Source organism: Salmo trutta, chromosome 4, assembly GCF_901001165.1.
Source record: "Salmo trutta chromosome 4, fSalTru1.1, whole genome shotgun sequence".
NCBI classification, from domain to species: Eukaryota; Metazoa; Chordata; class Actinopteri; order Salmoniformes; family Salmonidae; genus Salmo; species Salmo trutta.
This window is the reverse complement of record NC_042960.1, coordinates 39,871,307-39,893,101: the sequence shown is the minus strand read 5'-3', so window position 1 is coordinate 39,893,101 and position 21,795 is coordinate 39,871,307. Positions and strand designations below refer to the sequence as shown.

Here is a 21,795-nt window from a genome sequence, read left to right as displayed (position 1 = left end):
TATCATTGACAAGACCCACTATTTTAAGTCAGAGGGGCATGATGGAGGAGACAAAGAACTGATCGGAGGTGCAGTGGCTACATGGCTACTGCACCTAACATAAATAAATAGAACCGTCATGAAACTGAATAGTTTTAATGATCATCCAACATAAAATAATTCATAACTTTGGCCTTTGTTTGTTCAACAGATGTGCTCCAACATCTCTGTTCCATGTTCCTGGCAAGCTGCCCAGTCTAAGACAATGGCTATATTTGTATTATTTAGCATTTGTTTGGCCCACAAATTCAGGGCTTGTTCTGTGAAGGGCATTTTACAGAGAACACAATGGCATTCTGAATGGCACATAGACATAGTATTTAGGATCATCATCAACAGAATAGATAAAGTACATTAGTTATCAATTTTATGAGAAATGGAAATGTCTTCTAAAGAACCACCCCTCGCAAATTTTGAGAAGCACAGAATTCCAGTCCCCTAGCATATATTTCAATAATTTCAAAACCCCCTTTTGAATGTATGTTTTTTTTTTAATTACAAGTTAAATATTGACACCAACATGATGTGTTGATGGTGCAATGTCTGACAGTACCTAAGAATATACAGCCAGTATTGGTTCCAGGAACCAAATGTTTAGTCTGTCATGAGGTCACAAGATTACACTGCAAGTAAAGCACAGCTGCTGTGATCTGTTACAGTATAGTATGTATGCCATTTCTCTGTTTCCACTTTTAGAGAGCTGTTTCAGAGGCCATAGTTATTCATTGTAACATGAAACTGATGTAAGAAAATAATGCTTTGAAATGTCACGGACTGATCGTAGCTGATTCGGCTACTGGATCTGTAGATCTTTTTATTTTGAGTGGTGTACCAAAATAATCCAGTGGAGTAAACTACTTTCCCTATATAGGACTAAAATAAATAGTTAACTAAATCTCCTATCAAACCAAAACATAAACAATGCAGCAATAGCTTTTCTGTAAAAAACAAATCTCATATATAATGTGTGTGTGTGTGTGTATATGTATATATATGTCTGTGTATATATATGTGTGTGTGTGTGTGTGTGTGTGTGTTAGTTATGACAATGTAATACAACCAAGCTTTTATAATTCGTTTACAATCAATGGGTGGTTTTGCATAAGGATATTTTATAGATTGTGTGTGTGCCCTACAGGCTTTAGTTTACACTTCACACCTTTGCCTGACTGGCAGCAGAGTTGAGCCTTGTCTTGTTTTTGAGACATGATTGGTTGATACAGTAATACCAAAGATGGTTCGGTAAAGCTATTGGACTAGCCCAGGATACGTTTAATATTTATTTCCTGAGCACCCTGTGTCCCATGGTGCAACCAACCTTCATGGCCGCAGCATGTCGCTATGGAGGAAGCAGAACCAAAGCAATTTTCTAATCAGCTTAGTGTCTGTTCAGCAATACGGTTGACTAGATGTTAAGCATTTCGTCTTTGTTTACCTTATCGAATCATGGGACGTACCAATAATTATCATTTTTCTGCTGAAGTATCGAGGCAACGGGACACATAAATGAATTGAAGGTGCGTATGCGTAGCCTATCTCGTCTCAGAAACCGTCGCCACGAATGTTATGCAATGCTTTTCTGTATAAATAGCGGCACCATATGTGTATATATGTTGTCACAAAATAATATGTACCCACTCATTGAGAAAAGTCGTACTGTAAGAGGCTACAATAAGGCTGCTATAGAGAAGGCAAGGCCGTGTTACATTTCAATTTGTAACACGCTGTCCAGAAATCAAGAGTAGGCTAGGCCCACTGTAGCCTATACATTTTTTGGTTTTGTATAACCTACTAAATCCAGGCCTGAACTCATCCTTATCCTAACCGTGTTAAATTGCAACGTCAATGGGGTGACGTCAGAGTTAGACGTCTCGAGGATTCAGTTGAGACTTTACCGAGAATAAATGCTGTGTCACATTTAGAGCCCATTCACGTGCACCTTGTGCCAGTGCGCAGTCCATGATGTTGTGGGATAGCAAAATCCAGTTTGACCTACTATATAAAACAGCGAGTTCTTTATCACACTGTGTTCTCATCTTTTTAATACGACACTAGCCTATGTTCAATCTAGGAGGTGGTGGGTAGCCTATGCAATTTCATATGACGTTTAGGGTACTTAATCATTTTTGGAACACAGTAGTAGCCGAAACTGTTCATAATATAAGGTCCATATAAACTATAGCGTAGTTGATGTGTAGATTACGCCGTTTTTAGCCTTGACTGTGATATGGCAATGTAAACCAGGTATATATGAATCTCTGACGAGCCTACAGCATTTGCATGTGGTACATCAGTTTGAATACAGAAGCCTACAAGGGCATCTAGCTACCACAAACATGGTTTATTTTTATTGTGGGCAGTGTTGCCAGGTCTAGCTAAAAATGTCTAGCCAATGACCTCTGAAAACTAGTCCCAAAAAATGTTTTGCAAGAGTGGAGTTGCCACATTTATCCATGAAACCCTTTCCCCCATCACATTAACGAGCGAATTAAGAAGGAATATCTACTTAATTTTTAACGATGTAGGCTAGGAAGAAAATGTTGGTTTTCCATCAAAATAATAATTCTTGCAAGTTTAAGAATTTGTTTCGAGAGAAAAGATAAATTGACCTTATTAAACTCTCAAGATCATTTTCCATCAATGAATAACGATTTAACTTGTTTTGACTGCTATGATTAAACAATAAGGCCCTAGGAGGTGTGGTATATGGCCAATATACCACGGCAAAGGGCTGTTCTTTGGACATAGCCCTTAGCCGTTGTGTATTGGCAATATACCACAACCTGAGGAGCCTTATTGCTATTATAAACTGATTGACAGTGTAATTAGAATAGTACAAGTTTTTTTTTGTCATTCCCATGGTACCGATATACCATGGCTTTCAACAAATCAGCTTTCAGGGATCAAACCACCCAGTTTATAATTGTAAATAAATCATGTTTGTGCCTGTGCATAACTATAGATAATTCCGACAGGAGAGTTTGAGTGATGAAAGTTGAAAACGAATGTTAGGCTATTTTCTGGCAATTGTGCCTTCATTATGTGCCAGATGTTAAGACTACAAACCCTTATAAATGGCCTATTTACGAAATGTAATTGTTAGTACAATAGGCATAGGCTATTGACAAAAATCTGGCTTTATAATTGCAATTCAACTTTGCCAAGGTTTGCTGAGCTAGATGCAGGTAGGCTATAGCCCCTGAAAAGCCAACCAACATCTCATTTCAGGGAAAAGTCCACAATGAAACTGACATTAAATGTGGAGAATGATACATTCGCAATAGAGCCGTCTGTGACCATGATCACAGTTGATAACTTCCAATTTAATTAACTAAACATGGCCATTAACAATTGCATAATAACACAAGGCTACAACTAAAAACTGAGTCAAAGGCTATTTATTACATCTGTTTGCCAGCAGCAGGTAGGCTACACAAGTGGCACAAATTGATTTGCAATGACTCCAGCGATATCGCCATTTCAACTTATTTATTGTACTGTATCATATGGTAGGCAACAGTAGCTTACAATGCCATAGAAATTAATAGCCTTTGATGGCCAACAACTGCAAATATCATTCTCCTCATTTTAAATTCATTTTAATTGTGGACTTTTTCCCATTTAAGAGAAGCACACGAGTGACTTCCATAACTTCCATTTCAAATGTCCACTTGCACAGCGCTCCAGACCCTAGAACTGAGCATGAGTAAAACCCTTCGCTTGATACGGTTATCCATAAGAAAAGTCGACATTTGAATGCAGTTTACTTAATTTCGCTCAGAGGTGGTTTAATCTAAAGAGCTCTAGTGTGCCTAAAGTCCTTTTCCAATGCTTTGTCACCGTTATATCAGTTCTAGCGCTTTCATTTTTTTATGGAAAACGGTGTCTCCTAAATAGCCTACCCACAAATGGTAAAAAGTTGTTATGATGTGCGAGTGTGCTACTCGTTCTCCTTGACACAAGCTGCCTCTGCTGCAGCACTCTCTCAACCAGGGCTTTCAACGCACACACATCGATCTGGCCTTTCTCACTCACTCACTCACTCACTCACTCACTCACTCACTCACTCACATCCTGCTCACTGCCTGATAGTCAGCAGCGGCAGGTTACAGTTAAATATATACAGTACCAGTCAAAAGTTTGGACACACATACTCATTCCAGTGTTTTTCTTTATTTTTACTATTTTCTACATTGTAGAATAATAGTGAAGACATCAGAACTATGAAATAACACATATGGAATCATGTAGTAACCAAAAAGTGTTAAACAAATGAAAATATATTTTATACATTAGATTCTTCAAAGTAGCCACTCTTTGCCTTGACAGCTGTGCACACTCTTGGCATTCTCTCAACGAGCTTCATGAAGAATGCTTTTCCAACAGTCTTGGAGTTCCCACATATGCTGAGAACTTGTTGGCTGCTTTTACTTCATTCTGCGGTCCAACTCATCGGAAACCATCTCAATTGGGTTGAGGTCGGGTGATTGTGGAGGCAAGGTCATCTGATGCAGCACTCCATCACTCTCCTTCTTGGTCAAATAGTCCTTTCACAGCCTGGAGTTGTGTTTTGGGGAATTGTCCAGTTGAAAAACAAATGATAGTCCCACTAAGCACAAACCAGATGGGATGGCGTATCGCTGCAGAATGCTGTGGTAGCCATGCTGGTTAAGTGTGCCTTGAATTCAAAATAAATCATAGTGTCACCAGCAAAGCACCCCCACACCATCACACCTCCTCCTCCATGCTTCACGGTGGGAACCACACATGCGGAGAACATCCATTCACCTACTCTGCGTCTCACAAAGACAAGGCGATTGGAACCAAAATCTCAAATTTGGACTCATCGGACCAAAAGACAGATTTCCACCGGTCTAATGTCCATTGCTCGTGTTTGTTGGCCCAAGCAAGTCTTTTCTTCTTATCAGTGTCCTTTAGTAGTGTTTTTTTTGCAGCAATTTGACCATGAAGGCCTGATTTCACGCTGTGTCCTCTAAACAGTTGATGTTGAGATGTGTCTGTTACTTGAACTCTGTGAAGCATCTATCTGGGCTGCAATCTGAGGTGCAGTTAACTCTAATGAACTTATCCTCTACCTCAGAGGTAACTCTGGGTCTTCCTTTCCTGTGGAAAGTAATGATGGACTGTCATTTCTCTTTGCTGATTTGAGCTGTTCTTGCCATAATATGGACTTGGTCTTTTACCTAATAGGGATATCTTCTGTATACCACCCCTACCTTGTCACAACACAACTGATTGGCTCAAACACATTAAGAAGGAAAGAAATTCCACAAATTAACTTTTAACAAGGCATACCTGTTAATTGAAATGCATTCCAGGTGACTACCTCATGAAGCTGGTAGAGAGAATGCCAAGAGTGTGCAAAGCTGTCATCATGGAAAAGGGTGGCTACTTTGAAGAATCACAAATATAAAACATATTTTGATTTGTTTAAACACTTTTTTGGTGACTACATGATTTCATATGTGACTCACCACTTGGAATCGGTCTTATGTAGCAACATTTGAAATGGTGTTTTACATTGGATGACAGTAGAGACTCAGAGCTACAAAATTGTATATCATACTGCATTGTTGAGGAACAATGGGAAAGTTGATAAACTTGTCAACTCTTTTGAGAAAATGGCCTTTGAATGCTTTGGTATCTAGTGAATAGCGCTTCTTTGTCTACACCCCTTCAGCATCGTTCACACTAGAGGTCGACCGATTCTGATTTTTCAACGCCGATACCAATTATTGGAGGACCAAAAAAAGCCGATGCCGATTAATCAGTCTATTTTTTTAAACTTTTTTTATTATATATATATTTGTAATAATGACAATTACAACAATACTGAATGAACAATGAACACTTTTATATTAACATAATATAATTCATCAATAAAATCAATTTAGTCTCAAATAAATAATGAAACATGTTCAATTTGCTTTAAATAATGCAAAAACAAGGTGTTGGTGAAGAATGTAAAAGTGCAATATGTGCCATGTAAAAAAGCTAATGTTTAAGTTCCTTGCTCAGAACATGAGAACATATGAAAGCTGGTGGTTCCTTTTAACATGAGTCTTCAATATTCCCAGGTAAGAAGTTTTAGGTTGTAGTTATTATAGGACTATTTTTCTCTATACCATTTGTATTTCATATACCTTTTGACTATTGGATGTTCTAATAGGTACTTTAGTATTGCCAGCCTAATCTCGGTAGTTGATAGGCTTGAAGTCATAAACAGCGCAATGCTTGAAGCACAGAACTGCTGGCAAACGCAGTAAAGTGCTGTTTGAATGAATGCTTACGAGCCTGCTGCTGCCTACCACCGCTCAGTCAGACTGCTCTATCAAATCATCGACTTAATTATAATATAATAACACACAGAAATAATATGGTCAAATCCGGAAACTATAATTTCGAAAAGAAAACGTTTATTCTTTCAGTGAAATACGGAACCGTTCCATATTTTATCAAATGGGTGGCATCCATAAGTCTAATTATTGCTGTTACATTGCACAACCTTCAATGTTATGTCATAATTACGTAAAATTCTGGCAAATTAGTTCGCAACGAGCCAGGCGGCCCAAACTGTTGCATATACCCTGACACTGCGTGCAATGAACGCAAGAGAAGTGACACAATTTCCCCAGTTAAAAGAAATTCATGTTAGCAGGCAATATTAACTAAATATGCAGGTTTAAAAATATATACTTGTGTATTGATTTTAAGAAAGGCGTTGATGTTTATGGTTAGGTACACATTGGTGCAACGACAGCGCTTTTTTCGCGAATGCTATTGTTAAATCACCCGTTTTTCAAAGTAGGCTGTGATTCAATGATAAATTAATATTGATTGTTTTTTATAAGATATGTTTAATGCTAGCTAGCACCTTACCTTTGCTCCTTGCTGCACTCGCATAACAGGTAGTCAGCCTGCCACGCAGTCTCCTCGTGGAGTGCAATGTAATCGGCCATGATCGGTGTACGAAAATGACGATTACCGATTGTTATGAAAACTTGAAATTGGCCTTAACTTCTCTAGGGCCGGCGGGATGAAATCGTCCCACCTACGTAACAGCCAGTGGAATCCTGTGGCGCGTTATTCAAATACCTTAGAAATGCTATTACTTCAATTTCTCAAACATATGACTATTTTACACCATTTTAAAGACAAGACTCTCGTTAATCTAACCACACTGTCCGATTTCAAAAAGGCTTTACAACGAAAGCAAAACATTAGATTATGTCAGCAGAGTACCCAGCCAGAAATAATCAGACACCCATTTTTCAAGCTAGCATATAATGTCACAAAAACCCAGAAGACAGCTAAATGCAGCACTAACCTTTGATGATCTTCATCAGATGACACACCTAGGACATTATGTTATACAATACATGCATGTTTTGTTCAATCAAGTTCATATTTATATCAAAAACCAGCTTTTTACATTAGCATGTGACGTTCAGAACTAGCATACCCCCCGCAAACTTCCGGTGAATTTACTAAATTACTCACGATAAACGTTCACAAAAAGCATAACAATTATTTTAAGAATTATAGATACAGAACTCCTCTATGCACTCGATATGTCCGATTTTAAAATAGCTTTTCGGTGAAAGCACATTTTGCAATATTCTAAGTAGATAGCCCGGCATCTCAGGGCTAGCTATTTAGACACCCAGCAAGTTTAGCACTCACCAAAGTCAGATTTACTATAAGAAAAATGTTATTACATTTGGTGTTCTTCATCAGAATGCACTCCCAGGACTTCTACTTCAATAACAAATGTTGGTTTGGTTCAAAATAATCCATAGTTATATCCAAACAGCGGCGTTTTGTTCGTGCGTTCAAGACACTATCCGAAAGGGTAAAGAAGGGTGACGAGCATGGCGCATTTCGTGACCAAAAAATTGTAAATATTCCATTACCGTACTTCGAAGCATGTCAACCGCTGTTTAAAATCAATTTTTATGCCATTTTTCTCGTAAAAAAGCGATAATATTCCGACCGGGAATCTGCATTTAGGTAAACAGACGAAAGAAAATAAAGCATGGGGTCGACTCGGGCACGCGCCTAAGCCCATTGTCCTCTGATTGGCCACTTGCCAAAAGCGATAATGTGTTTCAGCCTGGGGCTGCCTCGATATCGTTCAGCTTTTTCCCGGGCTCTGAGAGCCTATGGGAGCCGTAGGAAGTGTCACGTTACAGCAAAGATCCTCAGTCTTCAATAAAAAGAGCCAAGATGAACAACAACTTGTCAGACAGGCCACTTCCTGTTCAGAATCCTCTCAGGTTTTTGCCTGCCATATGAGTTCTGTTATACTCACAGACACCATTCAAACAGTTTTAGAAACTTTAGGGTGTTTTCTATCCAAAGCCAATAATTATATGCATATTCTAGTTACTGGGCAGGAGTAGTAACCAGATTAAATCGGTACGCTTTTTATCCGGCCGTGTCAATACTGCCCCCTACCCCCAACAGGTTAATTAATCGGCCATTCCGATTAATCGGTCGACCTCTAGTTCACACCCTCTTAAGCTTTAGCCCCACCCATCTTGTTTCGCCCTCGGAGCGTTCAGAGCTTACACTTGACGCTCTGGCCGATTATTTGTTTACCTATGGATAACATGAAAACAGCCTAGCTTGCAGTTGTTAGCTAATTTGTCCTATTTAGCTAGCTTGCTGTTGCTGGCTAATTTGTCCTGGGATATAAACGTTGAGTTGTTATTTTACCTGAAATGCACAAGGTCCTCTTCTCTGACAATTAATCCATTATTATTATTACGTGACAATAATCGACACAAAATACACTAATGTCAAAGTGGAAGAAGAATTCTAACATTTTCTAAAGATTAATCAAAATAAAATAAAGATAATACAGACGTTGCATAAGTATTCAAGTCCTTGAGTCATCATAAACTCAGCAAAAAAAGAAATATCCCTTTTTCAGGACCCTGTCTTTAAAAGATCATTCGTAAAAATCCAAATAACTTAACAGATCTTTATTGTAAAGGGTTTCCCATGCTTCAATGAACAATAAACAATTCATGAACATGTACCTGTGAAACGGTCGTTAAGGCACTAACAGCTTACAGACGGTAGGAAATTAAGGTCATAGTTATGAAAATGTAGGACACTAAAGAGGCCTTTCTACTGACTCTGAAAAACACCAAAACAAAGATGCCCAGGGTCCCTGCTCATCTGCGTGATTTACATTTACATTTACGTCATTTAGCAGACGCTCTTATCCAGAGCGGCTTACAAATTGGTGCATTCACCTTATGATATCCAGTGGAACAACCACTTTACAATAGCACATCTATATCTTGTATTGAGAATTTTGAAAAAAATATGTGCCCATTTTTAACTGCCTCCTACACCAACTCAGAAGCTAGAATATGCATATTATTGTTCAGGTTTGGATAGAAAACACTCTGAATTTTCTAAAACTGTTTGAATGGTGTCTGTAAGTATAACAGAACTCATATGGCAGTCAAAACCCTGAGACACATTCTGACAGGAAGTGGATACCTGATGTGTTGAATTACCTTTAAGCCTATGCCATTGAAACACACAGGGGCTTATTAATGTTTGAGCACTTCCTATTGCTTCCACTAGATGTCACCAGCCTTTACAAAGTGTTTTGAGTCTTCTACTGTGAGATCTGACCGAACAAGAGCCATGGAACGGTGATGGCCGATTAGACTGGCGCGCGAGTTCATGTTGGGTACTCTCGTTCCAATACGTTTTAAAAGAGAACGCAATCGTCCGCCTTGAATATTATTCATGTTCTGGTTAAAAAAGGCACTAATGATTTATGCTATACAACGTTTGACATGTTTGAACGAACGTAAATATTTTTTTTCCCCTCGTTCATGAAGTGAAGTCCGGCGGGCATAGATCATGTGCTAACAACACGGAGCTTTTTGGACATAAATGATGAGCTTTTTCGAACAAAACTACATTCGTTATGGACCTGGGATTCCTGGAAGTGACATCTGATGAAGAGAATCAAAGGTAATGGTATTTTCGATTTTAGATCTCTCCAACATGGCGGTTAGTCTGTATCGCAAAGCGTATTTTTCTGGGCGCAGTGCTCAGATTATTGCAAAGTGTGATTTCCCAGTAAGGTTATTTTTAAATCTGGCAAGCCGGTTGCGTTCAAGAGATGTAAATCTATATTTCTTTGAATGACAATATAATATTTTACCAATGTTTTCGAATAGTAATTATTTAATTTGTTGTGCTGACTTGACTGCCGGTTATTGGAGGGAAACGATTTCCTGAACATCAACGCCATAGTAAAACGCTGTTTTTGGATATAAATATTTACATTTACATTTAAGTCATTTAGCAGACGCTCTTATCCAGAGCGACTATGAACTTGATAGAACTAAAAATGCATGTATTGTCTAACATAATGTCCTAGGAGTGTCATCTGATGGAGATTGTCAAAGGTTAGTGCATAATTTTTGCTGATTTTCTGGTTTTGGTGACGCCTGTCTTTGAATTGACAAAACATTACACACAGCTATTGTCAATGTACTCTCCTAACATAATCGAACTTTATGCTTTTGCCGTAAAGCCTTTTTGAAATCGGACAACGTGGTTAGATTAAGGAGATGTTTATCTTTCAAAGGGTGTAAGATAGTTGTATGTTTGAAAAATTAGAATTTTTACATTTAATTGGTTTCAAATTTGCCGCTCTTGATATTGCACCTGTTGTTGATAGGGTGCACCACGGGTGGCACGCTTGCGTCCCACATAGCCCCAAGAGGTTAAATTAAAGAGGTGGGGTTTCAGGTGTCTACGGAAGGTGGTGATTGACTCCGCTGTCCTGGCGTCGTGAGGGAGCTTGTTCCACCATTGGGGTGCCAGGGCAGCGAACAGTTTTGACTGGGCTGAGCGGGAACTGTGCTTCCGCAGAGGTAGGGGGGCCAGCAGGCCAGAGGTGGATGAACGCAGTGCCCTTGTTTGGGTGTAGGGCCTGATCAGAGCCTGAAGGTACGGAGGTGCCGTTCCCCTCACAGCTCCGTAGGCAAGCACCATGGTCTTGTAGCAGATGCGAGCTTCAACTGGAAGCCAGTGGAGTGTGCGGAGGAGCGGGGTGACGTGAGAGAACTTGGGAAGGTTGAACACCAGACGGGCTGCAGCGTTCTGGATGAGTTGTAGGGGTTTAATGGCACAGGCAGGGAGCCCCGCCAACAGGGAGTTGCAGTAATCCAGACGGGAGATGACAAGTGCCTGGATTAGGACCTGCGCCGCTTCCTGTGTAAGGCAGGGTCGTACTCTGCGAATGTTGTATAGCATGAACCTACAGGATCGAGTCACTGCCTTGATGTTAGCGGAGAACGACAGGGTGTTGTCCAGGGTCATGCCAAGGCTCTTAGCACTCTGGGAGGAGGACACAATGGAGTTGTCAACCGTGATGGCGAGATCATGGAACGGGCAGTCCTTCCCCAGGAGGAAGAGCAGCTCCGTCTTGCCGAGGTTCAGCTTGAGGTGGTGATCCGTTCCACAATGATATGTCTGCCAGACATGCAGAGATGCGATTCGCCACCTGGTTATCAGAAGGGGGAAAGGAGAAGATTAATTGTGTGTCATCTGCGTAGCAATGATAGGAGAGACCATGTGAGGATATGACAGAGCCAAGTGACTTGGTGTATAGCGAGAATATGAGAGGGCCTTGAACTGAGCCCTGGGGGACACCAGTGGTGAGAGCACGTGGTGCGGAGACGGATTCACGCCACGCCACCTGGTAGGAGCGACCTGTCAGGTAGGACGCAATCCAAGAGTGAGCCGCGCCGGAGATATCCAACTCAGAGAGGGTGGAGAGGAGGATCTGATGGTTCACAGTACTAAAGGCAGCAGATAGGTCTAGAAGGATGAGAGCAGAGGAGAGAGAGTTAGCTTTAGCAGTGCGGAGAGCCTCCGTGACACAGAGAAGAGCAGTCTCAGTTGAATGACCAGCCTTGAAACCTGACTGATTTGGATTGAGAAGGTCATTCTGAGAGAGATAGCAGGAGAGCTGGCCAAGGACGGCATGTTCAAGAGTTTTGGAGAGAAAAGAAAGAAGGGATACTGGTCTGTAGTTGTTGACATCGGAGGGATCGAGTGTAGGTTTTTTGAGAAGGGGTGCAACTCTCGCTCTCTTGAAGACGGAAGGGACGTAGCCAGCGGTCAAGGATGAGTTGATGAGCGAGGTGAGGTAAGGGAGAAGGTCTCCGGAAATGGTCTGGAGAAAAGAGGAGGGGATATAGGGTCAAGCGGGCAAGTTGTTGGGCGGCCGGCTGACGAAGTCATCCGCAGAGAGGGGGGGGGGGAGGGGAGAAGGATTCAAGAGGGAGGAGAAGGTGGGAAAGAGCTTCCTAGGGTTAGAGGCAGATGCTTGGAAGATAGTGGTAGAAAGTGGCTTTAGCAGCAGAAACAGAGGAGGAAAATGTAGAGAGGAGGGAGTGAAAAGATGCCAGGTCCGCAGGGAGGCTAGCTTTCCTCCATTTCTGCTCGGCTGCCCGGAGCCCTGTTCTGTGAGCTCGCAAAGAGTCGTCAAGCCACGGAGCAGGAGGGGAGGACCGAGCCGGTCGGGAGGATAGGGGACATAGAGAGTCAAAGGATGCAGAAAGGGAGGAGAGGAGGGTTGAGGAGGCAGAATCAGGAGATTGGTTGGAGAAGGAATGAGCAGAGGGAAGAGATTATAGGATGGAAGAGGAGAGAGTAGCAGGAGAGAGAGAGCGAAGGTTGCGACAGCGCAATACCATCTGAGTAGGGGCAGAGTGAGTAGTGTTGGAGGAGAGCGAGAGGGAAAAGGATGCAAGGTAGTGATCGGAGACTTGGAGGGGAGTTGCAGTGAGATTAGTAGAAGAACAGCATCTAGTGAAGATGAGGTCAAGCGTATTGCCTGCCTTGTGAGTAGGAGGGGACGGTGAGAGGGTGAGGTCAAAAGAGGAGAGGAGTGGAAAGAAGGAGGCAGAGAGAAATTAGTCAAAGGTAGACGTAGGGAGGTTAACGTCACCCAGAACTGTGAGGGGTGAGCCATCCTCAGGAAAGGAACTTATCAAGGCATCAAGCTCATTGATGAACTCTCCAAGGGAACCTGGAGGGCGATAAATGGTAAGGATGTTAAGCTTGAATGGGCTAGTGATTGTGACAGCATGGAATTCAAATGAGATAGACAGATGGGTCAGGGGAGAAAGAGAGAATGTCCACTTGGGAGAGATGAGGATTCCAGTGCCACCACCCCGCTGACCAGATGCTCTCGGGGTGTGCGAGAACACATGTCGGACGAGGAGAGAGCAGTAGGAGTAGCAGTGTTTTCTGTGGTAATCCATGTTTCCGTCAGCGCCAAGAAGTCGAGGGACTGGAGGGTAGCATAGGCTGAGATGAACTCTGCCTTGTTGGCCGCAGACCGGCAGATCCAGAGGCTGCCGGAGACCTGGAACTCCACGTGGGTCGTGCGCGCTGGGACCACCAGGTTAGAATGGCAGCGGCCACGCGATGTGTAGCGTTTGTATGGCCTGTGCAGAGAGGAGAGAACAAGGATAGACCGACACATAGTTGATAGGCTACAGGAGAGGCTACGCTAATGCAAAGGAGATTGGCATGAAAATGAACTAAACATCTGGGGAAGCGAGAGAGCAGGTCCTCCCTCACTAACAATTCACTGAAACACTAAAACGCTAAAATATAACTTTTCTAGCTACCAAATTAAAATTGATGTAAACTACAGTGGTTCAATGTTTCCAGGAATAGGCTCAAACTTAGTTTATTCCGCTAGATAACTTGGTACAGTATTCTTCCGTGAAAACCCAGCTAGTCCACCGTGTCCTATGACGCCGTAGCTAACTAGCATGCTAGCATCCTATAAACACACGGTTAGCACCAATACTTGGTAACACAAGCTACCAATGGATCATTCGTGTCCGTGTCTAGTTCATAACGCAGAAGTAATTAAACGTTGGCTAGCTAACACAAAGTCAGTCCTGCTAGCTACACAAGTGGCCTACACATCTCGAATGTTCACAAAGTTAAGCTTACGTTGCAAAAATCTTATTGACTAAAAATGATACAGCTAGCTGGTAGGGTAAGCTAGCTAGCAGTGGGCGCGTTGTAGACTATGTTAGAAAATGTAGCTGGCTAGCTAACCTCGATAGTTACTCTGTACTACGCCTTTATCTTGATACAAAGACAACTATGTAGCTAGCTAACATTACACTAGTCAAATCGTTCCGTTGTAATGTATATAGTTTCTACAGTACTGCTAATTGGTAAAGTTGGCTAGCTAGCAGTGGTGTTATGGTGTTGACGCCGTTTCGAAAACGGCGCGAACGAACGAATACAGCAGGCTAGCTAACCTTGTTAGTTCCTCAGAGCTACACCTTTATCCTTGATACAAAGACAGCATATACAACTATGTAGCTAGCTAACAATGCACTAATCAATTCGTTCCAATGTAATGTAATGAAATGTAATATTACCCGCGGAGCGAGGTGCAGCACGACCACTCACTCCAGCATCCGGAAGTAGATAGTACCTTAGGCATGCTGCAAGGAGGCATGAGGACTGCAGATGTGGCCAGGGCAATAAATTGCAATATCCGTACTGTGAGACGCTTAAGACAGCGCTACAGGGAGACAGGACGGACAGCTGATCATCCTCACAGTGGCAGCCCATGTGTAACAACACCTGCACAGGATCGGTACATCCGAACATCACACCTGCATGACAGGTACAGGATGGCAACAACAACTGTCCGAGTTACACTAGGAACGCACAATCCCTCCATCAGTGCTCAGACTGTCCGCAATAGGCTGAGAGAGGCTGGACTGAGGGTTTGTAGGCCTGTTGTAAGGCAGGTCCTCACCAGACATCACCGGAAACAACGTCGCCTATGGGCACAAACCCACCGTCGCTGGACCAGATAGGACTGGCAAAAAGTGCTCTTCAGTGACGAGTTGTGGTTTTGTCTCACCAGGGATGAAGGTCGGATTCGCGTTTATCGTCAAAGGAATGAGTGTTACACCGAGGTCTGTACTCTGGAGCGGGATCGATTTGGAGGTGGAGGGTCCGTCATGGTCTGAGGCGGTGTGTCACAGCATCATCGGACTGAGCTAGTTGTCATTGCAGGCAATCTCAACGCTGTGCATTACAGGAAAGACATTCTCCTCCCTCATGTGGTACCCTTCCTGCAGACTCATCCTGACATGACCCTCCAGCATGAAAATGCCACCAGCCATACTGCTCGTTCTGTGTGTGATTTCCTGTAAGACAGGAATGTCAGTGTTCTGCCATGGCCAGCGAAGAGCCCGGATCTCAATCCCGTTGAGCACGTCTGGGACCTGTTGGATCGGAGGGTGAGGGCTAGGGCCATTCCCCCCAGAAATGTCCGGGAACTTGCAGGTGCCTTGGTGGAAGAGTGGGGTAACATCTCACAGCAAGAACTGGCAAATCTGGTGCAGTCCATTAGGAGGAGATGCACTGCAGTACTTTATGCAGTTGGTGGCCACACCAGATACTGACTGTTACTTTTGATTTTGACCCCCCCCCCCCCCTTTGTTCAGGGACACATTATTCCATTTCTGTTAGTCACATGTCTGTGGAACTTGTTTAATTTATGTCTCAGTTGTTGAATGTTATGTCCATAATTTGTTTTACACATGTTACGTTTGCTGAAAATAAATGCAGTTGACAGTGAGAGGAACATTTTTCTTTTTTTGCCGAGTTTACATTTACCTTTGACAGCAATTAGAGCTGTGAGTCTTCTTGGGTAAGTCTCTAAGAGCTTTGCACACCTGGATTGTGCAATAGTTGCCTATTATACACCGGTTGGGTCTATTCCTGAATGCTGATTGGTTAAAACTGCATTTCAGTCAGTGTCTATTCCACAAGTTACCATCGGTTAAATTTATGACGTAAAAATAACTATTTACTCTGGTCCATCTGACTGCGCAATCCACTGTCTCATCAGCCAAGCAAGGCAATTTATGAACTTGATCTCCACTCTAAATAGCATCTAGAGATTATCTCACATTTCTTTTCGACTAACATTTAGTTTTCAACAGCGGAGATTTGTATAAACCTTGCTGTCCGTCACTCCGATATTTGCAAAATTGTTTCAATATTCAAATTCGATCAACAGCTGTCACATAGTAATGAATGTGTCGGGATGAGACCGACAGGCAGGCAGTTTCTCAACCTGTCGAAGTCATGAATCAGCATAAATTGAATGGATACAGTGCCTTCGGAAAGTATTCAGACCCCTTGACTTTTTCCACATTTTGTTAGGTTACAGCTTTATTCTGAAATTGTTTTAATGATTTGTTTCCCTCATCAATCTACACACAATACACCATAATGACAAAGCAAAAACAGGTTTTAGACATTTTTGCTAATTTAAAAAAGGTGAATATGATATAAAAAATTTTAATTGAAGTATTCAGACCCTTTACTCAGTACTTTGAAGCACATTTGGCAGCGATTACAGCCTCGAGTCTTCTTGGGTATGATGCTAAAAGCTTGGCACACCTGTATTTGTGGAGTTTCTCCCATTCTCTGCAGATCCTCTCAAGCTCTGTCAGGTTGGATGGGGAGTGTTGCTGCACAGCTATTTTCAGGTCTCTCCAGAGATGTTCAATCGGGTTCAAGGCCAGGCTCTGTCTGGGCCACTCGCATTCAGAGACTTGTCCTGAAGCCACTCCTGCGTTGTCTTGGCTGTGTTCTTATGGTCATTGTCCTGTTGGAAGATGAATTTTCATACCCAATCTGAGGTCCTGAGTGCTCTGGAGCAGGTTTTCATGAAGGATTTCTCTGTTCTTTGCTCCGTTCATCTTTGCCTGAATCCTGGCTAGTCGCCCAGTCCCTGCCGCTGAAAAACATCCCCACAGCATGATGCTGCTGCCACCACCATGCTTCACCGAAGGGATGGTGCCAGGTTTCCTCCAGACGTGACTCTTGGCATTTAGGCCAAAGAGTTCAATCTTGGTTTCATCAGACTAGAGAATCTTGTTTCAAATGGTCTGAGATTCTTTAGGTTCCTTTTGGCAAACTCCAAGTGGGCTGTCGTGACTTTCACTGAGGAGTGGCTTCCATCTGGTCACTCTACCATAAAGGCCTGATTGGTGGAGTGCTGCAGAGATGGTTGTTCTTCTGGAAGGTTCTCACATCTCCACAGAGGATCTCTAGAGCTCTTGGTCACCTCCTTGACCAAGGCCCTTCTCCCCCGATTGCTCAGTTTGGCCGGGCGGCCAGCTCTAGGAAGAGTCTTGGTGGTTCCAAACTTTTTCCATTTAAGAAATATATATGCCACTGTGTTCTTGCAGACCTTCAATGGTCAGATTTGTTTTGGTACTCTTCCACAGATCTGTGCCCTGACACAATCCTGTTTCTGAGCTCTACGGACGATTCCTTCATCCTCATGGCTTGGTTTTTCAACTGTGGGACCTTATATAGACAGGTGTGTGCCTTTCCAAATAATGTTCAATCAATTGAATTTACCACAGGTGGACTCCAATCAAGCACCTGAGTTCAATTTCGAGTCTCATAGCAAAGGGTCTGAATACTTATGTGAATAAGGTGTTTCTGATTTTATTTTTTATGAATTTCTAAAAATGTCTAAAAAACGGTTTATGCTTTGTGTGTACATTGCTGAGAATTTTTTTTATTTAATCAATTTTGGAACAAGGCTGTAATGTAACAAAATGTGAAAAAAGTCAAGGGGTCTGCATACTTTCCGAAGGCACTGTATATACCAAAAAATATCAATAGAAAATAAGTAAAACAAAGGAAATCATTATCTTATTAAAGTTTCAGAGTGGGATCTCTGCTACTTTTAGAGTTAGGATCCAATTTGTAAGTATTACCAACAGAGTGAATGTGAAAATGGATTCAAAAGGGTCGCCCTCTGCTGGTGATTTGTAGGATTTGCTATAATACAACTGAAATGAGGGCTGTGATTGGTTACATTGCCTACTATGCTAATTTCTTTGTATAATATGGGCCATAACTTTTAAGAGTAACTTTGAATAAAAAATATTTTTTCTAATTGAAACCACATTTTTAAGGCTTAGTTATAGTGAAAGACGTAAATTCTGGTGTTCATTTTGACCGTACGTTGCAAAGTGATATATTTAGGTATTTTTGTAGTAAATCTAACTTTTTTTGCCCCTAGCGGTTCAACTCTACCATTGAATTCATGATGTAGTCATCTCAAGGGAGAGGTTCGGTATGAAATACACTCCCTTCTTGATGTGCTGGGTGGTACCACCTCAGGGCTTACAATAAAAGCAGGTGACAGTGCGCCATATTCGGCAATGGTCTTGGTAAGTGGAGTGTTGGAATCCTGCTTTTTTTTACCACGCTGCTTGATGAATCTAACCTTTCATCCACGAAGCAAAAACAATAACAAAGGTACTGGGGTAGACACTGCCATTTTTCCCCCTCATCTTCAATTCACTGTTTAATTAATATGTCTGTTTTCTGTTGCAGTGATGTTTACTCTCACAGAGGTAGCCGCCCTGAATGACATCCAGCCGACCTATCGAATCCTGAAACCATGGTGGGACGTCTTTATGGACTACCTGGGCGTCGTCATGCTGATGCTGGCCATATTTTCTGGAACCATGCAATTAACCAAAGACCAGGTGGTTTGCCTTCCCGTCCTGGAACCAGCTCCAGAGGACCCCAGCAGCTTCACAACACCGCAGCCAGAGGTTGGGTCTGGTTCTGGGTCAGGGTCAGGGAACGGAGGAAGTAGGGTGACTCTAGCCGCTGCGCCCCTAATGATTAACGATCTACCAGATGTTCATGAGATCCACTTCACACAGTTTGGTGGTGTTGGACAGCAGCCTCCGCCAACAGGTGTCAGGACAAACCTGGACTTTCAGCAGTATGTTTTTGTCAATCAGATGTGCTACCACGTTGCCCTGCCGTGGTACTCAAAATACTTCCCATACCTTGCTCTCATACACACCATCGTCCTCATGGTCAGCAGTAACTTTTGGTTCAAATATCCAAAGACTAGTTCGAAAATAGAGCATTTTGTGGGGATTCTGGGGAAGTGTTTTGAGTCTCCTTGGACAACAAAGGCATTGTCCGAGACGGCATGTGAGGACTCAGAGGAGAATAAGCAAAGGCTCACTGGTGCCCATTCCCTACCAAAACATTTCTCAACCAGCAGTGAAGAGGGAAGTCCTAACCAGTCCACCCCGATGCTGGCTAAATCTGGGGTCAAGTTTACTGCTGATAAGCCTGTTATTGAAGTCCCATGCATGACCATACTGGACAAGAAAGATGGAGAGCAGGCCAAGGCCTTGTTTGAAAAGGTTAGGAAGTTCCGTGCCCACGTGGAAGACAGTGATTTGATCTACAAGCTCTATGTTGCTCAAACTGTGATCAAAACCGTGAAGTTCATTTTGATCTTGTGTTACACAATGACATTTGTTGCTTCAATTGACTTTGACCATGTGTGTGAGCCTGACATAAAACATTTAACCGGATACTCTAAATTCCAATGCACACATAACATGGCATTCATGTTAAGGAAGCTGCTTGTCAGCTATATTTCCCTCGTCTGTATATATGGCCTCATCTGTATATACACTCTCTTCTGGCTGTTTCGACGACCTCTCAAGGAGTACTCTTTCGAGAAAGTCAGAGAGGAGAGTAGTTTCAGTGACATTCCTGACGTGAAGAACGACTTTGCGTTTCTCTTGCACATGGTCGATCAGTATGACCAGCTGTACTCAAAGCGTTTTGGTGTCTTCCTCTCTGAAGTCAGCGAGAATAAACTGCGAGAGATCAGCTTGAATCACGAGTGGACCTTTGAGAAACTGAGACAGCACGTAACCCGCAACACTCAGGACAAACTGGAGCTCCATCTCTTCATGCTGTCAGGTCTGCCAGATGCTGTCTTCGATCTGACCGATTTGGAGATCCTAAAGCTGGAGCTGATCCCAGAGGCCAGGATAACAGCCAAGATCTCCCAGATGATCAACCTTCAGGAGCTTCACTTCTATCACTGTCCTGCCAAAGTTGAGCAGACCGCGTTCAGTTTCCTTCGCGACCACCTCCGGTGCCTTCATGTCAAGTTTACCGACGTAGCTGAGATTCCCACCTGGGTGTACCTGTTGAAAAGTCTGCGGGAGCTGTACTTGGTCGGGAATCTGAATTCTGAAAACAACAAGATGATTGGTTTAGAATCTCTCAGAGACCTGAGACATCTGAAGATTTTGCATCTAAAAAGCAACTTGACGAAGGTCCCGACCAACATAACAGATCTCTCTCCACACCTGATCAAGCTGGTGGTACATAATGACGGTACTAAACTCCTGGTACTGAACAGTTTGAAAAAAATGATGAACCTAGCTGAACTGGAGCTTCACAATTGTGAACTGGAGAGGATTCCCCATGCTATTTTCAGTTTGACCAACCTGCAGGAGCTGGACCTGAAATCCAACAATATTCGCACCATTGAGGAAGTCATCAGCTTCCAGCACCTCAATAGGCTGATCTGCCTTAAACTGTGGCACAATAAAATCATCACCATTCCATTGTCCATAAGCCATGTCAAAAACCTTGAGTCCCTCTACCTTTCGCACAACAAACTCGAATCTCTGCCCGTACCTTTGTTTAACCTGCTGAAGCTGAGGTATCTGGACGTTAGCCACAACTCCATAGTGGTGATCCCTCTGGAGATCGGCTTCATGCAGAACCTCCAGCACTTTGCCATTACAGGAAACAAGGTGGAGGTGGTACCCAAGCAGCTGTTCAAGTGCACCAAATTGAAGACACTATGTCTGGGACACAACTGTATCTCTGTCCTTCCAGAGAAGATTAGCAATCTGGGGCAGCTAACAAACCTGGAGCTTAAGGGAAACTGTCTGGACCGCCTGCCAGCACAGCTAGGCCAGTGTCATCTCCTCCGCAGGAACTGCCTGATGGTGGAGGACCACCTCTTTGACTCACTCCCCCTAGACGTCAAGGAGAGTATCAATCAGGAAGCCAACGTTCCCTTTGCTAATGGGGTGTGAGTGTGGAAGGACAGTCACTTTACCCATACAGGAATGAGATTACAAAAAGGTGGCAATAATTGTCCATACACAGCAAGCTAGTCAACTTTTTTAATTAAAGCATGTGAACTGGAATAAAGGTTTTTGCTCAGGGCTGACTCGTCGAACAGATGATGTTTAAACTTATAGAAAATGGCACTGTAGTAACTAGTTAGGAGAGTTGATTCCAGATACTGTGTAAAATGCTAGAATGATGGTCTAGATCCAGAATGATAGGTTAGTTCCATAGTGATGGGCTGATTCCAGAATAAGGAGCTGGTTCCAGAGTGAGTTAGTTGTAGAATGACAGCAATGTTTGTGTTAGACCACTAAATGATTAGTCAATGTTCTGAGGAAAAGGGATGCTCCTCTTAATGAAACAGAGAATGGTGGTGTAGAATTCATAGATACCAGGGATACAGTAGCCTCAAATTATGGGCACCTTTGATTAAAGATGAGCAAAAAAGAATGTATAAAATAAAGAATACAAATACAAATATTGTATGCAATTTTTTATTATTTTATACTAATACAATTGCCCAGAGAAGTAGATTTGGTTTAATAAGCAAAACAAAACAAATCTCATAAACATAGGTGTCAAAACTATTGGCACCGCCAAAGATTCTTATTTTACTTTTTAAAATGAATCTCAGTTTAAGGAGCTATATTGTGGCCTTCCATGGCTTCCTGTGTAAAAATGAGATAACAC

General features: G+C 42.5%; 1 protein-coding gene across 2 annotated transcripts; it reads left to right on the top strand.

Moving 5' to 3' along the window:
• Window positions 1–1,316: 1,316 nt before the first annotated feature.
• On the top strand, window positions 1,317–21,583 carry LOC115192342 (volume-regulated anion channel subunit LRRC8D). Of its 2 annotated transcripts, XM_029750729.1 has the most exons (3): window positions 1,317–1,556; window positions 18,209–18,359; window positions 18,526–21,583. In XM_029750729.1, exon 3 carries the CDS (start codon window positions 18,528–18,530, stop codon window positions 21,066–21,068), a length of 2,541 nt encoding a protein of 846 aa, XP_029606589.1. In that variant the 5' UTR covers window positions 1,317–1,556; window positions 18,209–18,359; window positions 18,526–18,527; the 3' UTR covers window positions 21,069–21,583. The 2 variants fall into 2 exon arrangements, with proteins under 2 accessions (XP_029606589.1, XP_029606588.1); XM_029750728.1 differs by lacking the exon at window positions 18,209–18,359 and having other exon boundaries at window positions 1,318–1,556.
• The last annotated feature ends 212 nt before the right edge of the window (window positions 21,584–21,795 follow it).